The sequence below is a fragment of the Sarcophilus harrisii genome, chromosome 2 (genome assembly GCF_902635505.1).
Source record: "Sarcophilus harrisii chromosome 2, mSarHar1.11, whole genome shotgun sequence".
Lineage (NCBI taxonomy): Eukaryota > Metazoa > Chordata > Mammalia > Dasyuromorphia > Dasyuridae > Sarcophilus > Sarcophilus harrisii.
Window position 1 is genome coordinate 220,017,910 of NC_045427.1, and position 20,049 is coordinate 220,037,958.

At 44.4% G+C, this 20,049-nt stretch overlaps 1 protein-coding gene across 18 annotated transcripts in view; it reads left to right on the plus strand.

Moving 5' to 3' along the window:
• The window catches only part of CAMK2B (calcium/calmodulin dependent protein kinase II beta), a 282,693-nt gene that overhangs the window by 169,749 nt on the left and 92,895 nt on the right, over positions 1 to 20,049 (plus strand). For all 18 annotated transcript variants that reach the window (XM_031951521.1, XM_031951517.1, XM_031951518.1 and 15 more), the window contains one exon: positions 18,218 to 18,272. In XM_031951521.1, the coding sequence (XP_031807381.1) occupies positions 18,218 to 18,272 (55 nt within the window). The remainder of the gene's footprint in view (positions 1 to 18,217; positions 18,273 to 20,049) is intronic.

The following is a 20,049-nucleotide window of genomic DNA, read 5'->3' on the forward strand; positions in this document are numbered from 1 at the left end:
CAGCTTATGGTCAGGGGAGAAGTGCAGGATCATAGATTTTAGAAATGGGTGATTTTGAAGGAGATATTTGAAGTGAATTTTGAGAGAGAATTTCAAAGGGTAGGAATAGTATGGGGTGGAGAGGGTTCTAGGCATAGGAAACAGTAGGGACAGCTAGATATCACAGCGGGTAGAGTGCCAGGTCTAGAGTCAAGAAGACTCATCTTCCTGAGTTCCAATCTGATCTCAGACACTTAGTAGCTGTGTGACCTTGGATAACTCACTTAACAATTTTTACTTTTAAAAATCTTTGTATTCCCAGAACTTAGTACATAGTAGGTGCCTAATAAATGTTGATTGATTAACTGAGAAACTGAGTTAGTCACAGACAGCAGAAAACACCTTGTCCTTCCCTACCTGTCCTGAGTTGTACTACTCTGCTAGCCAGCTGACTCACCCATGACCTGGACTCAGCCTGAGGCAGCCCGGTTGATGTGAGTTGCTAGCTTATTAGGAGCTTGTGCAATTCCTCCTCAGGGCTATTTCTCTTTCCTGTCTTTCCCAAAATATATATAAGCAAGGAAGAATGTTCTGTTCTTCTCCCAGTTGTCATCATTTGCAATAAGACTTTTAAAACTAAGTATTCCACAACTTCCTATCTTCTCTTTATTATGGGAAGCCCAGCCCACATCTGGAGCCCTGGAGAGGTATCTCAGCATAGTGGAGAGAGTGCTGGAAATCAGCAAGACTCAAGTTCAAATTCTGCCACTGCCTCTGGTTTTGTGGCCCTAGGCAAGTCATCTAGCCTCTCAGAGCCTCAGTTTCTTCCTCTGTAAAATGGGAAGAATATCTGTGAGACTTACCTCATAGAGTTGTAGTGAGACCCAACTGAGATAATAGGTAGAAAGCACTTGGTGAACTTGAAAGCACAAGGTAAATGCTTTTATATGCTGGAATACAAATATTCCACAGCAAAATTTACAACCGTAGAGCATCCCATCTACTACCCCTTGAACAATTCCTTCCTCTGCCGATGTTCATGTTGCTCTCAAGCCCTGTCTTTTAGTGACTCATTTGGGGCTGACTCTGGGAGTCCCTGCTCCATTTACCAAAGGTATAAGAGAATTTCAGGCTTTAGCCTGAAACATCCCATCTGGCTCCTGGACTGCGTGGTGGTGGGGGTGCGGGGAGGGGAGCCTTAAACATCCTTTATTTAGGATCCTACCACAAACCTAGCTGCTGGGTGTGACCAGATATGCTGTCATGTCTTGGGGGCTGAAGGCGGGCGGGAGGCAGGGGGAACTATTTTTCCAAACTAGCATCTTTTTTAGTTTCTTTAATTCATAATATCACAGATTTAGAACTAGAAGGGCCTAATAAGGTTATGCAGTTCAACCATCTCACTTTACAGATCAAGAAAGCAGTCAAGTGACTTGCTTACAGTCTCATAGGTTCTAAGTAGCACAGCTGGGATTTGAGCCTGTGTCCTCTGACTTCAAGTGCACCCCTGCCTACGCCGTACCACACTGCCTCTCCAGCTCGCTGCACGAACAGAAAGATTATGTCTAGATGTTCACTTTACAAAACAGAGGTAAAATTCTCTGGGACCTTTACCCAGAGGAATGAGCTACCTGTACCTTTGCCTAGCATAGGATCTTGCAACAAATACCTGCTGGAGAAGTGAATAAATGGATGAATGAAGTCATTTTTGCTTTTGTCCATGGAAATTCAGCCTGTTCCCATGTGGCTGTTTCTTAGCTCTGTCCATGGCCATTTGGGATTGCAGGGTGACAGATGGAGCAAGACTCTGGCACGTGGAGAAAGGCCTTGTGCCAAGCTGGCTGTTTCCCTCTTGCCATTATGACTCCAGGGCACATAGGAACTGGCTTTCTCCCCAGGTAAATCCCAGCTTTAGGATTACAGGATCCTGGATTTGAGAAGAGAAGAACCTTTAGAGGTTCCAGGGAGCAGTAATGTCAAATTCAGATAGAAATCACACCTACTGTAGTATACATAAGGATCCATGAGGTACACAAATGGACTTAGAAAACCACATTATTTATATTATGTTTTATTGTATTTTTATTGTCTATTACTATTTCCCAATTGCACTTTAATCTGGCTTGGGCCACACTTGTAAGCATGACAGGCTGCATGCAATCTTGGGTGTTTGACACTTCTAATCTAAAAAAATCCTCTCATTTTACAGGTGAGGAAATTGGGGGTCAGGGAGATCAAGGGACTCTCCAAAGCCACAAAGGCAGCAGCAGAACTGAGCTCTGAACCCAGGACTTTTGACTTTGAATCCAGGGCCCTTTTCCATTGTAACACACTTTCCTTTGCATTAACCTGCCTTCACTGGGCTCTCATGGCTACGTTCCTCATTCTCCATATAGCTAGTGGTTGGAGTATGGAGAGGGGATCATCTTTCTGCTCTACCCCTCTTTCTCCCCCCTCACTTTGCTCTTTTGCTAACACTCTCTCCTGTTCCTTCCCTCTTTGGTGATTGATCCCTAAGTGTTCTCCTCTCTACTCTCTGAGCTAAGTTAATTTCCACACATGACCTCCTTCTCCAGTAGTATCAGACAGATTCGCTGTCCCGTGCAGATTTCTCTTCCCTTCCTCTGGCACTGGCACCCTGACTTGCTGCCTCCCAGTGAGTCTGAGCCCACTGCAAGCTTCAGGCCCGTAGTTGTTGTAGCCTGAGCATCTTGCCACAGGTGGTCCCCTGTGAGAGCTAGGAACTGGGCATGGGAGCACTGGCGCTGGGAGTGAAGTCCAGGAAAAGCTCACTGGCTGTTCAGGTGGGGACCTTGAACCTTGTGGGGCATCCCCAGCCCGAGGGAAGGCAAGGGGCTGATCCTCAGCTTTGCAAATTCAGAAATTCAGTGATATGAGGTCTCTTAGCCCTGAGGAGGATACAAAGCTCTCATGTACACTAATTCTAAAACTGGCATTTTATTGGAACGGGGAATGCCACATAAAAAACTCTGCCAATGTAGATTGGCACCTGCTTTGTTGCTCAGATCTTGGATTCTCCCTGAGATAATAAGAGGTTGAATGATTATTCAGTCTACGTCACTGTAAATTCCCCCATTGTTCCTAATTCTGGTCTTTAGGACCAAGTGCAACAACACTCTACAATTTTTATTTCCCCCCCATCAAATACAATTTTTGTTGTTACCAATACCTAGAAGACTGGTTCTGTTAAAAGATATAAGGGGACACTTTAGCCATTGGGTGAGGACTCTGGTAATCTCCCAGCTAGGAGACACTTCTTTACAGGTTCATACTTTTCTCAACTCTTGCCCTTGGATTAGGAGAAGAGATCTATTGTCCCTTTAATTCACTAGCTGCCACATTTGAACTCTTTAAAATTAAATTATTGGCAAATAGAATTTGCAAAGGCATTTAATTTCTTAAGCCACCAGCCTAGAAAAGTTATTGGTGCACCCCCTTTTTAGTGATACCTTCCATGACTCCCAGCTCTGTTTGGAATTGACTTACCATTTAGATTATACCATAAAGCCTGATGAGGCAATAGTTGTAAAAGCTGGAGATCTTTGTTCTCGGATGCCATGTGGCTTACATTTTTGCTAGTGTTGGACAAGCTTACTGGTGGTTGAGGAGATGGAGTACAGTTGAGAGTGGAAGAGATTGCTAGTGGAGGAGGAAGACTCAAAATTCTAGAATCTCAGAGCCAGATGGGGCCTCTGAAACTACCTGGTCCAGTCTGCACAGGAATTCCCTCCACAGCATACTAGACAAGTAAGCTTCTAACTTTTTTGCTTGGAGACCTCCTGTAAGTTGGAGCTCACTGCCTCCCAAGGCAAACTAATCTACTTTTGGATGACTCTAAATTTTTTTTTTTTTAAATAACCTCAAGCCTGAAATTTTTTTTGGCAACTTTTCCCCTCTGGGGCCAATCAAAATGACTCTGATACCTTTTATTTTTCCACTTAAAAGATTAAGTCTAGGATTTTTAAGTGAATGGGTAAGATCATAGAATTGGAGAGATAGAACTCAGTGAAGCAAGAAGCCTTTTATCTAATTCCTTTATCTTATAGATGAAGAAACTGAGAACTTAAGTCAAATGAGCTAAGATGATCCAGGAAATAATCATCAAAAACAAGATTTGAATACAAATTGTCTAATTTTAGAGTCTATATTCTCCTATAACCACCTGACACTATTTAACTAGCAGTTTATTAAATATATTCTATATTCTGGGCACTCTCCTACTCACTACAGATACAAAGACCAAAATGAAATAGTACCTACCCTCAGGGAACTTATTTCCCTATAAAAGGAAATGATGTGCACCTTGATATAGTCCAGATGAGAAATAAACTAGAGTAGTGACTCTGTGAGAGACATGAAAGAGAAAAAGACAAGCGAGGCTGTGGAGCTACCGTTGTGGATTAATTTGAAGACCTCATTGAGCCCACCAAGGATTTTTGTACCTCACAAACCTACTTTCTACTTTCATTTTATTTTGAACAATGTATAGAATGTACATGTAAACATGTGTACATGAAGAGGGAGAGGAGGAAAGAGAAAGGAAGATTGTACATGGAACTACGGATCTCTATTATATAGGACTGGCTTTTCTTTTAACATGGATGATAAAATTCAACATGTAGCTTTTAAAGCTTCCCTGCTTGCCTGTGGTTTCTTCTGGTGTATGTATGTATGTGGTGTGTGTGTGTGTGTGTGTGTGTGTGTGTACCTTGTCCCTGTCCCCTTGCACTTTCTTCCACATTGATTTGCTTCCCAAGGTAGGAATCACTGTTCCTTGAGAAAGGAAATCTGTAGTTCTCAGATCCCACAAGAAGCCTTTCCTGAAGCTCCAGATGTTGATGTTTTCTCCCTTTGAAAGTACTTTGTCCCTCAATATGTTTTCTCCCTCCCTCCCCCAAATATACACTACTTATGGGCAGGTGCAGTTTTTCCCTTTTTGGCCTTTTTTGTTGTTCCCAGAGCTTGGCCTGGTGCATAGTAGCACATGGATAAATGTTTGCTGAATTTCTTGAATGGAAACCATTGATCCTTTTGACCAACTTTTGACTAAACTAGAATGCGACTCCTGCCTCCAGCATTTCTGTGGACAACTTTCATCCGGGCTGCACATTTATATTGGTCTCACACTCCAGCTGCCAGTCTTCCAAAGAGCCTTTTGGCCTTCTGGCTGGAGCATCTTGTTAAAGTATCTTCCAATGGCATCCTCTGTAGTGGAATGAGGGGTCAGGATGACTTCCAGTCCTGTTTTACGCAGCAAATTCTCAGGCCGCATGTTGGGTCACGGGGGAGTGTGCCAGAGAGAGTAATTCCTCATCGGGAATGAACTCTCTTTCCACTTGACTGCCTTTACTGAACACGTTGCTATTTTAACTCCTGGAGGGACCACCTTTCATAGCTACAATAGCCAGCCCTCTTCTCATGCTTCAAAGGCAGCATCCGATGCTTTCTCATCTTGTCTCTGGGCACAGTCCCCCTAGTCACAGGTAGGAGTGTATGGCACAGCCTGTTCCCTGCAGGTGCACGTAGGACCTGGAGTCGGACGGACTGATTGGCTCCTAATTGTCGCTAGTCTGAGGATTCCAAATCAGCATTCAGGTCAGTGAGATGGCTCAGCAGGAAGCACACGCAAATGAGGCCGGGGCTGCCTCTTGGGAATTGCACCACGGCTGCTCTGTCTGGCCCTGCTGGCTCAGCTCCTAGAGCCCTTGCGGATTCTGAGTGGACAGTGGTTCTCAGTGGCGTTCTCCTCAGTCTCGGGGCAGAGATGGAAAGTGGAGGGGGAGCCATAGGGTTAAAAATGGCCTGTTAGTGTGCTGCCAGGATGCCAGCAGCTGCCGTCCAGGAAGTAAGAACTGCAGCACTCGGGACCCCGGTGAGTAGCAGCTTAGAAGGAAGTTTCTGTCATGATTGTTGGAGGCTGTGCCCCAGATGGCTATCAGGAGGCTGCACGCTGGTAGGCCCTGATCCAGGACCTTGCTGACCTATCAGTGTAAGGCAGGGAGCTGATAGAGCTTCAGTAAAACAGACTAATTCAGACAAATGGCCAGCTCTTCCAACAATTCTGTGCTTATCTACCAAGCGATCTGTCAAAAATGATTTTTTAAGTGTTTGCCATGGGCCGGGAGCTTCCTTCTCATCTAGCAGGCACCTGCAGCCTCAATCTCTGCTCCAGCATTAAGTGCCTTTTGCTGGTCATCACCGGCCCTTAAATGTCATTGATCTGAGAAAACCCTGTCCCAGGTCTGGCCTTTTGGTTTACCCAGTTTGAACTTCACCCCATTCTCGCAAAACCCTCATCATGTATCACTAGCACTAGAGAGCCTTCTCCAAGATAAGGTGCTTCTGGGGGGGCAAGGGAGGGCTATGGCGACGTGACGGTTCCTTTTGAGAAGGTCCAACATTTCAGCGGACCACAGGCTCGAGGAGAATCGATAGTGTGGCACAGCAGCCCCCTCCCCAAAGCCAGTGCAATCTTAGATGGCAGTAAGGGAAGGCTGCCTCCTCGTCTGGCCACCCAGCGCCACCATCCTCTGCCTGGTCCATGTCTGGAGTTTAGGATGGCCTTCTTTAAAAGGGACACTGATCAGCTGGAGAATCTCTAGGATAGAACAACTGGACAGAGGCAAGGAAAGACTTCTTGGAGAACACCCCACATGAGGAGCTGATGAAGAGCTTGGAAAAGCTTACCCTCAAAAGAAAAGCCCTGGGGTAGATGATAGCTGTCTCTGAAAAGGCATGACAGTGTACGGCAGGGATTAGGTATACCCTGTTAGGGCCCCTGTAACAGAACCAAGAGGCAGGTGGGGCTCTTGAAGTCCAGAAAGCATCCCAACAGTTAGCGCTCCCAAGGGAAATGGTCCAAACTAAGAGGTGGTGGGTCCCCCTTTAGTTGAGATTTTCAACACAAGCCAATGGCAGGCAGTTCCTTGTTAGGCAGCTGATTTTGTTGTTATATCATGCACTTTGATGATGATCCCTTCTAACCCTAAATGTGATGCTTCTGTAATTATGGAGAGCCAGCTGGAGGGGCTGGAGAGGCTCTTCACAGTCAGGACTATCATGAACTGAAGGGAAGGGAAGAAAGAGAGTAGCCTGTTTTCTGATCCATACAGTGCAGGAAGAGGAACCAGAATAGGTGGCTCCTTTCCACTCTAACCTACGAATCCATGATTCTGGGATTCTCTGGGGAGCTGATAGATGGGATGACATTCTTCAGAGCTTTGCCATTCCCGAGGTGGGGCTAGCTGCCCAGACATCTGTTCCCAGCACAGAGCAGATGGTACTGCAGGATCTTTCATGTGATCCTTAGATTGTGAGCTCCTTAGGGACAGGGACTGTCTTCTGCCTTTATTTGTATCCCCAACATATAGCACAGTGCCTGGCACATAGTAAGCATTAACATATATTTATTGATTTGATTAATTGTTCTGAATGAAGAAAAATGAGATTCTGAGAACTGTTGCAACTAAACTTTATTTTTAGAAATTTTTTTTTTTGCGCCTGCAACGTGCCTGAGAATGACATGATGGCAGATGTCAGGCAGCCTAACACTGAATTGAGAGAATTCTCTTCCTCCCTGCCTCTCCCCTTCTTCAGGTCTGGAATGAACTACATGGGGCCTAGGATTATTTTCAGGAATGGAATGGCATCTCCCAAACTACCCTGTGGATATTTTGAAGCAATATCATACAGGAACAGAGGAAAGAGTATTGGCAAAGAGTATTTGTGCTCTTTGTACAAAAATAGTACAGGAAAGAGTATTTGGAATCATGGGATCTGAATTCAAATCCCAGCTTTACCATACACACAGACCACATCATCCCTTCTGGCCTGTGCTTTCTTATCTATGTGTCAGGGAAGCTGGATTGGATAACCGCTCATGTGGCTTCTATCTCTGAATTTAGGTTTTTAGAATTCCATCCTGGAAGTGATTCCTGGGGTTGTGGGTAGACAGGACACCTTTCAGAAACACAGAATTTTAGACTTAAAGGGAACCTCAGAGACCATTTAATCTAGTTTATGTTCAAGGATCCTTTTCAGAGCATTCACAGAAAGTCCTCGACTTTCTACGGCTTTAAACCACACCTCATCTGCTGCTGGCTCATCTTGGGACTTCTCAGCATGGGCTTCCTGGCCCTGGAACAGAACTTTGGTCACTGATGTGGCCTGCTGGCCTTGAAGTATTCTTCCACAAGGCTCTCTTTCCTTCTCTCTGGGTGAGCTCCTCTTGAAGCCTCCATTTTGTGAGAGGGAACAGGCTTTCTTTCATTTTCCTCCCTACACTGTCCCTGATTTTTGGGACTTTAAAGCCATATTCACCCCTTACCTTCCACTTCTCCCCTCCCCCTGAGTATTTTTTGAGTACGTTCTTTCTCCATTCAAAGATAATATCCTTGAGTGCAGGAACTGCCTTTCTCTTTGCTTATATTTGTTTCTCCAGTGCTTAGCAAGGTACCTGGCAATTGCTTATTAAATCCATCCACCCATCCTTCCCTCCCTCTCCCTCCCTCTCTCTTCCTCCCTCCCTCCCTCTCTCTCTTCCTCCCTCCCTCTCTCCCTTCCTTTCTTCCTTTCTCCCTCTCTCCCTTCCTTCCTTCCTTCCTTCCTCCCTCCCTCCCTCTCTCTCTTCCTTCCTTCTCATATTGATCTAATCTTGCCTCAATCCCTAAAGCTAGTCCAACTCCAAGACAGGGAAAACAATGACTAGAAGAATTATAGCCTAGATATTTTAGCTTCGGATCAGCTTTTGCCCTGTTCCCTTTAGATCCTTTCTGTATTTCCCTAGCCTGAGCTCCCATCTTGATAACTCAATCAGGACCCTCATTCCTCCAAGAATGGGACCCTTTGTTAGGATCACAGGCCCATAGAGACCAAATAGTCCAATCTCCTCCAACAGGAAATCGAGGTGAAGTCATTTGTCCAAGGTCACTAAGGTGGTAATGAGCAGAGTCAGTTTCTGAGCCAAGGATTCCAAGACAAATACTTTAAACATTACTTGTGCTGACTCTTCCAACCCCGGCATGGTGGAACTCCTGACCACCTGGACCTTCTCATTCCTGGACCTTGTAGCAGGGTCCTGACTTTGTAGCCAGTCACAACTGCCTCCCCGCCTACTTGGATCTTCGCCTCTTTCTGGTGATCACATCCCCCTGAGGTTGACTCCCTTGACCACCTTTTGGGACCCCTACTTGTTGCTTGATATCCTTGACACGAAATTCTGGACTCCTTCCTGATCCCCATTCCTGGCTCCTCCTCGATTGCCCAGCCCACCTGCTGAGTCTGCCCGGCTTCAGAATCTCAGACAACCTGTGTTTGGTACGTCAATTGGACTCCATTATTTACACATTGGGCAAGGGCTAAGCTCCATCAGGCCACCTGGGACCTGAACTCTGTGCTTATGTAGTTTTAGGCAAAGATGTCTTTTCTCAAGCAAAGTAAAAAGGCAGAGAGTAAGCCCCAGTTCCCCACATTGTAGGCTTAAGCCGACAATAAGGCTTTAGGTGTTTCCTAGTAGCTCATGGAGCAGCATCTCTGGCATTGTTCCATTCTCCATTATCACTTAGGAAGTATGTCCCATTTTGAAAGAGTTGATTTTAGGGGAGCTAGGCTTAATGATGGCCATTTTGTGGGGTATATTTTAAAAGCAATTCTTAAGATATTTATACTTCTCAAAGGACTTTACCAACATTATTTGGTTTGATCCTCAAACCCCACTCTGGGAGGTGGGCTTTATCATCATCACATTATTATTACAGAAAAGGAAACTGAAGTGGGTAAACCCAGAGTCACACAGATAGTAATTGTCTGGGGCTGTATTTGAACGTGGAATTTCCTGATCCCTCATCCCATACTTTATCCACTGTGCCACCTAGCTGGTTTGAACTGCTTGACCTCTGAAAATCCTTGGGATTCTGTGATTCTGGAATTTAGAGGGAATTTGGCTTCTTTGTAAGCTGAGTGTGGAGGAGAATATAGGAAAATGAGAGATTGTCAAGTTGATCCTCCCCCCGCCCAAAATTCCTCACTCCATGCTAATATTTGCAAAAAGGGAGAAGAACAAAAGGAAAAAAAAAACAAGCAGAGGAATTTCTGTTTTCCTTGGTATCTCAATTTCAAACTGGGGGGGGGGCGATAACTACTTACTTTTGACATTGGGTTCTAGAACTTGACCCACACTGGATGGTCAGTGAGTGTTAATGCTACTAAGGACAATCTCAGGACCCCCTCCACCGCCACCTTCAGAACCCTTACCTAGCACGGTGTATGGAAATCTTGGCTACTTTTTAGCACCATCTGAGTAAAGGTGTCCAGAAGTCTGTGTTGCATTCACAGAGCATCTGCGTTGGGAGGCAGCTATGGGGGTGTCTCCGGGGGGAGGGGTGCTGCTTGAGCAGATGGGCCCACAACCTGCTGGGCTCACAGCTATCGGGATTTATTAGGCAATTCCAAATTAGAAAGGAATGGAGGAGGGGAGAAGAAGGGGAGGGGAGGGAGGGAGAATAAGCTTTTGTTTTAACTCAAATGATCTTGCACAAGGGTCCAATAATGAGGGAGAATGTGTGTGGAGCTCTCTACTTGTGAACTGGAGTGAAATGAGCGGCTCCTCTACTGAATGATTCCCCTGGTGATCTGGAAGGGGCTGCAGCCATATCTGAAATGGAGTAGGAGGAAAGGGCAGCAAAAGGGGCTTCAAAGACAGGAGGAATCCTTGGCTAATGAGGCTGGGAGCAAAAATGGCCGATGAGGGAGCAGTGAGGAGCGAGACCTGCTGCATTGTATGTCTGGATCAACAGGGAAGGAAAGATGAATTAGAAGAGTCTTGGATTTGAAGTTGGGGGAGCTGGGTTCAGGTCCTACCATTTCATTGACCAAGTGCTCTTTGTCCCCTTTATGACCTTGGCAATAGATCTCTCAATTAAGCCTCAGTTTTCTCATCTGTAAAATGAGAGGGGTGGACCATATGGTCTCTCAGTCTAGTTCAGCCTAAAATTGATGCTCCTCTGACCTTAGGACAAGATGATCTCCAGGGTTTCTGCGGATTCTTCTGCATGGTGATGTCAGTAGCCAATTATGACTTAACATCCTCCCCTCCCTGAGTCTTTTAATGGCAGGTTTTTGGAAACCATATATGCTTTAAATTCAAATAAATTTAATTTAGTGGAACAAAAATGAATTTCTAATGATGTATTTCTAAGGAGCATAGCAGCCCAAAGAAGCTTTCTTTTTGGAAGGGAGGGGAGATTAGTCTTTCCAAATTCCATGAGATCTAACCAAATATACCAAAATGCCTCTTCTGCTTATGTAACTTCCGGAGCTAATAATGATAGCTAACCCTTATACAGCACTTTAAAACTTGCAGAATTCTCTACACATGTTGTCTCATTTAGTCTTCATATCCTTCCCTCTGTGGCAGGTGCTATTATTATTCTCCCCCTTTTTTATAAAAATAAAGAGACTTATAAGGAGGTTTAAAATTTTTTTTTAATTTAATAGCCTTTTATTTACAGGATATATACATGGGTAACTTTACAGCATTAACAATTGCCAAACCTCTTGTTCCAATTTTTCACCTCTTACCCCCCCACCCCCTCCCCTAGATGACAGGATGACCAGTAGATGTTAAATATATTAAAATATAAATTAGATACACAATAAGTATACATGACCAAAATGTTATTTTGCTGTAGAAAAAGAATCAGACTCTGAAATATTGTACAGTTAGCTTGTGAAGGAAATCAAAAATGCAGGTGGGCATAAATATAGGGATTGGTAATTCAATGTAATGGTTTTTAGTCATCTCCCAGAGTTCTTTTTCTGGACATAGCTAGTTCAGTTCATTACTGCTCCATTGGAAATGATTTGGTTGATCTCATTGCTGAGGATGGCCTGGTCCATCAGAACTGGTCATCATATAGTATTGTTGTTGAAGTATATAATGATCAAGGAGGTTTAAATTAAATAAAATAAAATGATTGGCCTAGGATCACATAGCCAAGAGTATCTTAGGCAGCATTTGAATCCAGGTCTTTTTGGTTTCTATTCTTGGACCATATTAACTTGTTGCAGGTCATACAGGTAGAAACAAAGCTTGGATTTCCACATAGGCCCTCTGACTTGGAATCCAGCACTCTGACCAATGTACTGTGTTTCCCTTCCGTTTTGGCCAATCCCCTTCTTTTAGAGAAGTAGCAGGGGAGGCCAGGAACATGAGCTTGCTCAGGTTCACATGGGTAGTATCAGAACTGGGATGAGAACTTGTCTCCCTTGTCTTGGATGGGTGCTTTCCTGCTGTGTCTGGGGCATCCTCCTTGGGGTCCCTATGCATGATAGATGAGGGGGCAGTGGGTGTTCAGCCTGCATTTCTGCTCATTGGTCCAAGCAGATGTTTTCCCAACTAAACAGCATTATCTCAGGCTCACGGCGATGGAAGGAAAGGGTTGTGGAGAAGGAGGACACTTCTCAGCCAGTCAGAAATTAGGACACGAATTGGAAAGCAGCAAGAAAAGGGGACAAAGCTCAAAGCACAGCTGCCTGTTGGTGCTTGAAATAAGTGGATGTTCTGGAGGTCTGGGAAAGGAGTCTCTCCTTCCCAGTAACCCTTGCACTACCAGCAGCTATGTCCCAAGCAATGCAGCAATTTGGGGAACTTTTTTTTGGGGGGGTGTCAACTGGATCCAGGTCACAGCTTTGGAGACAGAAGGAAACAACCTTGAGATCATCTTATCCAGCAGTCTTTGTGTTTATCAGTGGGGAAATGGAGGCCTGTACAAATAAAGTGACTTGTCTGAGATACCATGAGTAGTAAGTAGCAGAAGCATTATTCAATTCCAGGTGGAGATGATTTGTTTTCAAGCCAGTGCAGTTTGCATTCTCTACTTCCCTATTTTCCCTGTCTGGATAGAACTATATGGCTGAACTTTGTAATCACCATGTAGATGGGATATTTTTGCTGTCCACTTGGAAGTGGCAGCTCTAGAAATACCGTAAAATGGCAAGATTCAGAAAGGAGAGCTCTTGCATGGTGAAGTTCATGGCAAAGTTAAATGGGATGGGCTTGGAATCAAGTTTGGTAAAACCAACCAACAAACAAGAGTCAATCCTGATTGTAGAGCGGGGAGGTACTTCCAAGGTCTTTTCCTGCGGCCCATCTTTTTCACTTTTGATTCTAGTTCCATCTTTAATTTTTTTTCATTTTCCCAACTTTATTTTTAATAGCATATTATTTTCCCCAAATATATGCAAAGATAGTTTTCAACATTCATCTTTGTAAAACATTGTATTCCAAATTTTTCTCTCACTTCTTCCCCTCCCCCCAAGACAACAAGCAATCTGATATAGGTTAAACATATCATAGCCCATTCTTGAAGCAGAAACTCCTTTATATACCCTGTGGCCTCTACCCAAGATCTCTTCTTGAGGGAACTCATTCTGTCTCAAGGCAATCTCTTCTACTTTGGTATGACCCTAATTGCCCAGAGTGATAATATGTCCATCACAAACTTCTCTGGGTTATTGGAAGGCTCACGTGGAATAATGTATTTTAAGGTGCTTTCCAAACCTTTACGTGTCATATATTTATAAATGTGAACTATTATTATCGATCAGGCAGTCAGAAAACATTTATTAAGTACCTGCTGTGTGCCAAGCACTACTGTCACTTCTTGTAATACAAGTACAAAATTGAATTAGTTCCTTCCCTGAAGGAGATAATAGTCCGATGGAAGCTGCAACATGTCTTAGGTCCCTGAATATAAAGCAAAGGCTATTTCTTCCTTCTGTACCTCGTTACCTTGGATAACCTGTGTTCTATACACCTGTGTGTATGGATTGTCTAGACTGATAATATGTAAGTTCCTTAAGATTAAGTGCTGTTTTTCATTTGTCTTGTTATTTTTTGTACTTAACACAGTGCTAGGTACATAGCAGGTACTCAATAAATGCTTATGGCTTGATTAATTAGAGAAACTGCAAAGAACAGAAGATTGTGTTTATATCCATTTGTCCCAGGTAGGTTTATTGCCTTTGGGCCTGGCTCTCTTGATTGCATGGATAATAATGCTTCACATATGTTTAATACTTTGAAGTTCACCTAGCATCCTTTTGAATCAACAATGTGAGTGATAGTTATTATTATCCCCATTTCACAAGCAAGAATCAGAAAGCAGAAACTTCTGATGGTCACACAGTTAGAGAGTCTTGGAGCTGAATTTGAGGGGAAATTTCTTTGACTCCAAGTCCAGTGTTCATTTCCACTCCTCTAATGGTTCCCTACCTTTTCAGTCATGAAGACCTCCTTTTTAAGATCTCGTTAGAACCATTAGGGTCCTGTAGGAGTATGCTACTGATGCTGTAGCTCAATAACTCTCAGTAATGAGTTTCCTATAAACAGTAGACACAATTAGCTAAAAACCAAGGCATTTACAAAGATGATGCTAATAGTGTACAGATACACCAAGTTGTAGATAGATTTGAGTGCCAGGAAAATGATTTGGAACTTTTCTTGATGGATTCTGCAGAGTCACTGAAGAGCTGTGATACTTTTTCTTCTCTGTCAGTCTCAGGATTATGAATTTGGGATTGGAAGCCTTTTTTTCTTAGACTGCACACTGCTTCCAACTCCAGACTGTGTGCTGACTTTTTGGCACAAATGAAGTTAAGTAGATCATCTGGGGACTCTTGCTTCAAAGCAATATCTGGGTCCGGGACACTGAGAAATAAATTATTGTCGAAAAAAGGCAGGGAGCTAGAAAGCAGTCCCTTGGAAGAGCATGGGGATGATTAACTCATGCATTCATCTTTACCTTTTAGGACAATTTCTTTCCTTCTCTTCATGACTGTATTCTAAATGACCTCTTTCCAAATTTTCATTTGGCATTAGGGAAAAACAAGGAGCTTGCAGGGAACTGAACAGTCTTTGAGTTGGAAAGGATTGTGCAAAGGTTATTTACTCTAACCTTCCTACCCAGAGCAGAATCCCTGCTATAGCAACCTGGACAGATGGACATCCAGCCTCTGCTCTGTTATCACTAGGGAAGGTGTGCTCGCTGCCTCTTGAGTCTGATACTGGACAACTCTAGTTATTAGAAAGTTTTCCCCCTTATGCTGAGCCAGAATCTGCTTCAGGAGCACAAATGATTAAAGATAGCCTTCGGCTCTCAGCTCCCATCCTTTGGGAAATGATGAGCCAGCTAAACAGGGTGCCATTGCCAAATGGGAGGGAAGAGACGGACTTGAGCGCCACTTACAGCACATTCTCAGAATAGTCAGGTATATTTAGTTACAAGGACAAAAGACAAATATACGCTGCTTGACTAAACCCCAAACATTTCTCATCAGAAGAGGAGAAGTAGTGAGGAGGCTGGCTGACCTCACTGCAGTGCTTATGATTCTCTCGCTTCCCCCCACTCCAACAAGATCCCACATGGATGGTGGCTGGGCAAAAAAAGTTCCCAGCTCACCCAATACACCCAATTCCATGTGCCTCGGGAAACCTTGAAACCTTGTCACAATAAATGCCAGTGTCTCTGAAGTCAGAGGACCTGGATTGAGATCCCTTCTTCTGAAGTTTACTATCTCTGTAATCATAATCAGGTCATTTGTCCTCCATGGGCTTCAGCTGCCTCATCTGTACAATATGGGATTGGACTATCGTGTCTCTGAGGTCCCTTCTAGATCTGTGAGAGGTCTAGGTCTGTGATTCTGTAAGCTTCTGCAACCTCTCTCATTTTTAAAAAATAGCTTTTTTCCCCTCAAAATATATGCAAAGATAGTTTTCACCATTCATCCTTGCAAAACCTTGTGTTCTAAATTTTTTTTCCCCTCCCTTCTGCTCACCTCTCCCCTAGACAACAAGTAATCCAATATCGGTTAAACAGGTGCAGTTCTTCTATACATATTTCCACAATTATCATGCTGTACAAGAAAAATCAGATCAAAGAGGGGAAAAATGAGAAAACAAAATGCAAGCAAACAACGAAAAAATAAAAATACTACATTGTGATCCACATTCAGTCCCCATAGTTCTCTTTCTGTATTCTTCTGCAATGTCTGGCTTGTTAGGAGTCCCATAAGGGAACCTCAATTTATATCCATGGCTAGTCAGTTTTGGCCTTCTAGGACAGTGGAGGAGATAGGGAATAATGTTGAAAGGTCAACTGTCACCCTTTAACATTAGAACTGGAAGAGGTCTGAGAGCTCATTTTGACTAGCCACCTCATTTTATAGAGGGGAGAACTGTGGGGCTGAAGAAACTAATCTAAAGTCACACAATTGATTAGTAATAGGACCAGTGTTAGAACCAGTGACAGGACCTATTTGTCCAATATTCTTTCCATAGTACAGTGCTTCACAGAAGGAAAGCACATGTGGTAACTGAAGAGGAAAGAGAAGTCCAAGAAGTGAGGAAAAGTATTTCCATCAACATTAGCTTCAAGGACCTACTCTCACATGAAGACTTCCCTAATCTCCTCAGTTGTCAGGAGTTTGCCCTTTTCCCCCAAAAAATTATTTAGCATTTACTTTGTATATCTAACATATAAGATCTGGAACTTTAAGATGGCCCATATTCTGGTCTGCCCTTGTCTCTGGGGAGATCATTCTCTCTACTTTTGTGGAGAGCTAAAGGAGGCCTGTGATTTACTCCCTTAATACTTCACTTCCCTATTTCCAAGAGAATTATTAGGCTAGAAAAATATCTATACTCTACATGTAAATTTACATTACAATGTAAATGTAAGCTATAACAAAGTAAAATGTAAAGTTAAACAATGAAAATAACAAATGTAAATCTGTACTCTACATGTTAGATAGTTGCAGGGTTCAGGGTAAAAGCTGCTTTCCCTGGTTACCCCAAAGGTCTGGCTTAGCTCCTTGCTGCAAACACTTATTGTGTAAAAGACAATCATGGTTACCCAACAAACTCATTTATTGAAGCAAGTCATAAACGATTATACAGATTAGATTAGATGATGGAACACAAGATTCAGTGCTTCTTCCACTACATTTTTCTCAAAGAAGCCTTCTTTTGCCTCTGAAGTCTTTGCTAAGTCAAGCAGTATTCCCATCTCTCTCCTATTACCTGTGTTCAGGCTCAGAAGTCTCTCAGCCATTGAGAGTCATATTTCTCTGTACACATGCAGTGTATAAAAGGATTGTCCTTCAGGGAATTCCCCGAGTCCACTTGGTAGCCATATGCCATATATATTTTATATTTCCTTATCTGTGTACACATTGTTCCGACCCTACCTTACCCACACTGCCTTCTGTCTTTGTATTTCTGGAGCCCAGCACAGTGCCCCTCCCAGAGTATGTGCATAATGATTACTGGTTCAGTTGAATTGAATGGTGGGTAAAAGGAAAGTGGCCCTGGGAGTATGGGTAAAAATTCAGGGACATCTGCCTATGACTACTGGGAATCCATTCTCTTTGAGAGAGAGCTCAATGTTCTTTATGGAAAGTACCTGGAAACATGACACCTTATAATAGGTAGACTTCCATGTCATAAGTTGGCCCTTCATGGGGTTTACTTTTAGTTGTATGGAAGAACTGAAGTTTAACCTTTTTTTCTGGACTGGGCTCCTTTACTGATCCTCACTTTTTTCTGTCCTTATTGCTCCCAATGGTTCCTTTCACCAGAACCTAGAGATATTATAAGGAAAAGCAGGTCTCCCATATCCTAATTTTAGAACTGGAAAGGACTCCAGAGGCTATTATGTAGTAGTATTCTGGTGCAATGGAAAAGATTTGGAATCAGAGGAGCGGAGTTCAAATTGTGACTCTATAACTTATTAGCTGTGTAACCTTAGACAAATTGACAGACCTCTTTTGACCTGTTTTCTCATCTGAAAAAAGAAAGGGTTATACTTCATGACCTGTGAGACCCAGTTCTGAATCTAGTCTGGAGTTGGTCCAACCCCCTCATTTTACAGAAGATTGATAAACTGAGGCTTAGGGAGCTAAATGCCTTATTTTGTTGAATGACTAATAAGTAACAGAAGCAGGAGCTCTTCTGAAGCTAAACCAGGTCATTTGGCTGTCTCTTCATGGCATCCCATGCAAGGCCACCCTGCAGGAAGGTTTTGGGGTCTGCCCTGTTCTGGGATCCACATCCTCTTCCTCAGTAGCTGGGTCTCCTTGGTAGACCAGCTAGCTCCAGCAGGGAGCCACTTAGGTGATGGATTGCTTGCCCTCACGTGCCTTCTATCTTTTGTTTTCACAGTTCGTCTCCATGACAGCATCTCCGAGGAAGGCTTCCACTACCTCGTGTTTGATCTGTAAGTATGGGAGAAAGCTGTTTGAAGCTGGGGGTGGGAAGGGTTGGAGGGGGTGGTCCTGAGGATGCTGGATCTGAACCCTCTGGTGACCCCAGAGCCCACATGCCGCTTTCCTCCCTCATTCCAGCTCCTTCCCATGCTGAATGATAAGCTTTCACAGAACAGGCAAGGCAGGGCTCTCTCAGGCCAGTACTTCTCTATTCCTGTATTTTTGGTGGAGCTTTCCATTGGTGGGCAGGAAGGCACCCCCTGCCTCTCCACTCGCCTTCCCCCACCTCCTTCCCATCCCCAATGCTCATTCTCCTGTTTTCTCTCTCCCTGCCCCGGAGCCCTAACCCTGACAATTTCCCCATATCCTCTGAACATTCTTACTTTCTCAATTGCACTAAGATTTTTAAAAATTCAGGTCTTTGACAGGGAAAACTCTTTTAAAAATCTGTTCTTTGGCCTTCCCTTTCGTGGTGTGCCAATCACTTGGGCTTGCCCTGGCCGGGTGCTGGATGCCCTACCCCTCTGAGGAAGGGATCTGCAGAATCTTAATCTCTAGGGCCTCTCTAGTCCCTGGCCAAGGACCACGTGAGAAGGGTAGCCAGGAACAAAGGCCCAGAGGAAGGCCTCCTTTCCCCCTTGAGCATGGGTTTAGAGCCCTCAGCCAGGCCCCAGCAGGGCTACGTGCCTGCTGTCACACGGCGGGACTGGGATTGAGACCCTGACTCCCTCTGCCGCCAAGCCTTTTCTCGGGGCTGGCCTGTGGAGGACGTGTGTGTGCAGGTGTGCGCATGGGGGCTCTGCCACAGAGAACAACTTGTTTGCCCCAGCCCGAACGAGTGTCTGGGGGCTGGTGAGGAGGCACTCAGCTGCCTCTCACTTCCTGCCAGATATAGAAGCCGGGTGATCTTATCTCCCCCTGCTCCCTGACAGCTCCCGTTAAGCAGCCGGCTATATTTAGCTGTTCCGAGTGAGTCAGTGCCGCACTGAGACCCTGGAGCGGGAGGCACACAGACCTTGGCGTGTCCCTGCACGGCCCTGCCTCCTTTCCAAAAGAAGGAAGGGAACCTCCTGGCCACGGGTCCAGGTGGCAGTGGCTGACTCTGTCTCCTGTTGCTATGGTTACGCTGGACTCCTCTTTCTTCCCCACCCCCACACATACGGCTGGTTGTGAAGTGAAAAAAGCTTCCAGAGAGCGTCAGATTAGTTATTTTCAAAAATGCTTGTTGCCCAAGACCGTGGGAAACTGTAGGTCTTAGGAGCTCACAATCATGTGGGCCAGGGCTACATTGGTCCAGTCTTGCATCTTTGGGCTCCCTGAACAAAAGAAGCAAAAATTGTACCAGAATTGACTTCACCTCCATCTTAATGCACCCTTCTTGGGACCAGTTGTTACCTAGGAGGTGGGATGTGTGGAGACAGATAGACAGACATTCATCTGTGTCACTCCCAAGACCCTGGTTATTTGGAAGCATCAGGAAGGGGATGATGGACCTTAGAAATCATCTGGTTCCAATGTGTCATGTTGCAAATAAGGAAAGTGAGGTCTGGTGAGGATAAGTAACTTGTGGGAGATCACAAAAAGGGAGAAAGGAGAAGAGTAAGGATTGAAACCTTTGAAGGTCCTCTAGACAACAAATCCAGCATTTGCCTTCATGGCTGCCTGAGCGCCTGGTTATTAAGGGGATCACCGCATCAGCTGGGTCACTCCTGTGGAGGTGGTTCTGGACTCAGACACATGGAGATCCAGATGACACCCAGACCCATGGCCACTTTCTCCCCTCAAGGC